Source organism: Dendroctonus ponderosae, unplaced genomic scaffold (genome assembly GCF_020466585.1).
Source record: "Dendroctonus ponderosae isolate FM_Combo_2020 unplaced genomic scaffold, Dpon_F_20191213v2 Dpon_F_20191213_1, whole genome shotgun sequence".
Classification (NCBI taxonomy): Eukaryota; Metazoa; Arthropoda; class Insecta; order Coleoptera; family Curculionidae; genus Dendroctonus; species Dendroctonus ponderosae.
The window spans coordinates 2,603,865-2,605,881 of record NW_026017110.1 but is presented as its reverse complement, the minus strand read 5'-3'; the positions used below and the strand labels follow the sequence as shown (position 1 = coordinate 2,605,881).

Here is a 2,017-nt window from a genome sequence, read left to right as displayed (position 1 = left end):
AATGAAAAATTGTTTTTACTATCTGCTATTTTAGAGAAACTGATGACTGAAGAAAATAGACAATAAATGACTGAAGCCCAGGAATTGATTTTGATTATTTAAAATGTTACAAATACGTTTCGGTGTTTTTCTCCACCGAAAAACCCCGAAACGTATTTGTAACATTTTAAATAATAAACAGTAAAATTGACTGGAACCCAGGAATTTCTTTTGAATTAAATTGGAATCAATGTAAACTGTCCTGAGTCGTTTCTCACCGACGCTTCGCTTTGGTGTGGCGTTTCACAATGGCATGGCGCAACTCGTACAGACTTCTTTTTCGTCTCAAAACGGCCGATACTTAAAAATGATTATCCTTCCAGGGGATTACCGAGACTGCGAGACCTCTCCATCCAGCACACCCCTCTTGAAACCGTCTCGCCGTTTGCCTTCGCCGGCCTGCAAAACATCAGCGCCATTTTCCTCAGCTACAACAAAATCAAGAAAGTGGAGAGCTACGCCTTCGCTGGCACGATCAACTTGAAGCAGTTGGTGCTCGCCCACAATCCCCTACTTAAACTCGAGAGTAACGCCTTCACTGGAATGACCGAAATCGATCGCATCACGTTGCCATCGGGCATTCGGACTTTGGAGGCGGATTGCTTCAATGGGCTGGACACGTTGGGACATTTGCAGTTGGCTTTCATGGACTTGCGGCACTTGAAGGGCGGCATTTTTCGCGGCCTGACCAACGTCAATTACTTATCCATCCAGGAGTCCGATTTGGGGAACATTGAAGGGGACGCGTTCAACGACATGACCTTCGTCAGGAACCTGAACATACTCAACAACAAAATCGACTCGATTCAGTGGTTGAATTTTACGTGGGAGCAACACGTGGGACATTTACGGTTCCAAGGCAACCACATCCTGGAGATACCCAGAGCCGAGACCCTTTTAGTGGAAGTGGAAAAGTTGACTGTGATACAGAACCATTTTCCATGTGACTGCCACGTTCATTCGCTGCTCGATGGGCCGCTGGCCAATGGTAGTATGATTCACTTTGTCTCAAAAAACTACTGTATATCTCCTTTGGAGGTGAACGGGTTGCCGATGAGTAGCATAGACATTGACTCGATCGGGCGGTGTCAGGAGGAAGTGACGCGAGGCAACCTGGAGGCCTCCAAGGACTCGAGCAGCAGCGCTCAGCGCCTGAGCATCTTTTGCAGTTACTTGAATTTAATGTTGTACTTTTTGAAACTGTTGCGGATCACATAGGCCATTCCCGCCTGTTGTTGTCTCGGTGCGAACCAAACAGAAGGACTTAAAAAATTGTGATATTTTTTTAGATCGCTTTTGGCTCAGCAACATTGACAATTTGCCTGAAAATCATGGAGAAATTGGCCTAAAGGCTGTCAGCACTTTCTTACTACTGAAGGAAATTTTGGTACAGGATGCTTCCTCATAAGTTGACACCTCTTTTGGATCATTCGTTTCGAAAAGTTGTGAAATGTGGTAAACACTGAAGTTGTTCATTATAACTCAGGTTTTAAAGTCTGCTGTTAAAATGAAACCTTTTCCACCCCACAACGTGTGCCCGGTAGTACTTTTTTATGAAAATTTTACATCTGGAATTGATGATTTGTTTTTTTTTCCGTGGCCCTCCAATAGCCCAGACTTAATACCTCTTGATAATTTTCTGAACTATGTAAATAATATTGTGCTTGAAAATCCAGTTACAACTTTTGATGATTTACGCCTTAGAATAGTGGACGCAGTAAACTGAATATAGGAAATATATGGGCTTAAATGGAGGTCACATAGAGAATAACAGATTTTAATTTCATCGTTTTTCCTCATTTTTTTAAATCAAGAGTTGCAAAAAAAATCGTTTTTTTACAAACTTCTTTTTGGGTATTTTGCCTCAAAAAATCTTAAAAAATAGATTGATAAATAGTGCTCCTATTTCGCAATAAGAACGAATTACTTATCAAAAAGTAATCAAGAACTATCACCTAGAGGGTATCCTGCGACACAC

At 41.8% G+C, this 2,017-nt stretch overlaps 2 protein-coding genes across 2 annotated transcripts in view; both read left to right on the top strand.

Moving 5' to 3' along the window:
• Nucleotides 1-367: 367 nt before the first annotated feature.
• LOC109538390 (chondroadherin) lies at nucleotides 368-1,849 on the top strand (the record flags this gene model as incomplete). Its single annotated transcript, XM_019905603.2, is given in 1 exon segment — nucleotides 368-1,849. A coding segment is annotated over 1 exon segment (890 nt), but the record flags the coding sequence as incomplete, so codon positions are not given.
• LOC125502451 (leucine-rich repeat-containing protein 15-like) overlaps nucleotides 1,434-2,017 on the top strand; it is a 2,541-nt gene continuing 1,957 nt past the window's right edge. The window contains exon 1 of the mRNA XM_048660559.1: nucleotides 1,434-1,494. Within this exon, the coding sequence (XP_048516516.1) occupies nucleotides 1,434-1,494 (61 nt within the window). The remainder of the gene's footprint in view (nucleotides 1,495-2,017) is intronic.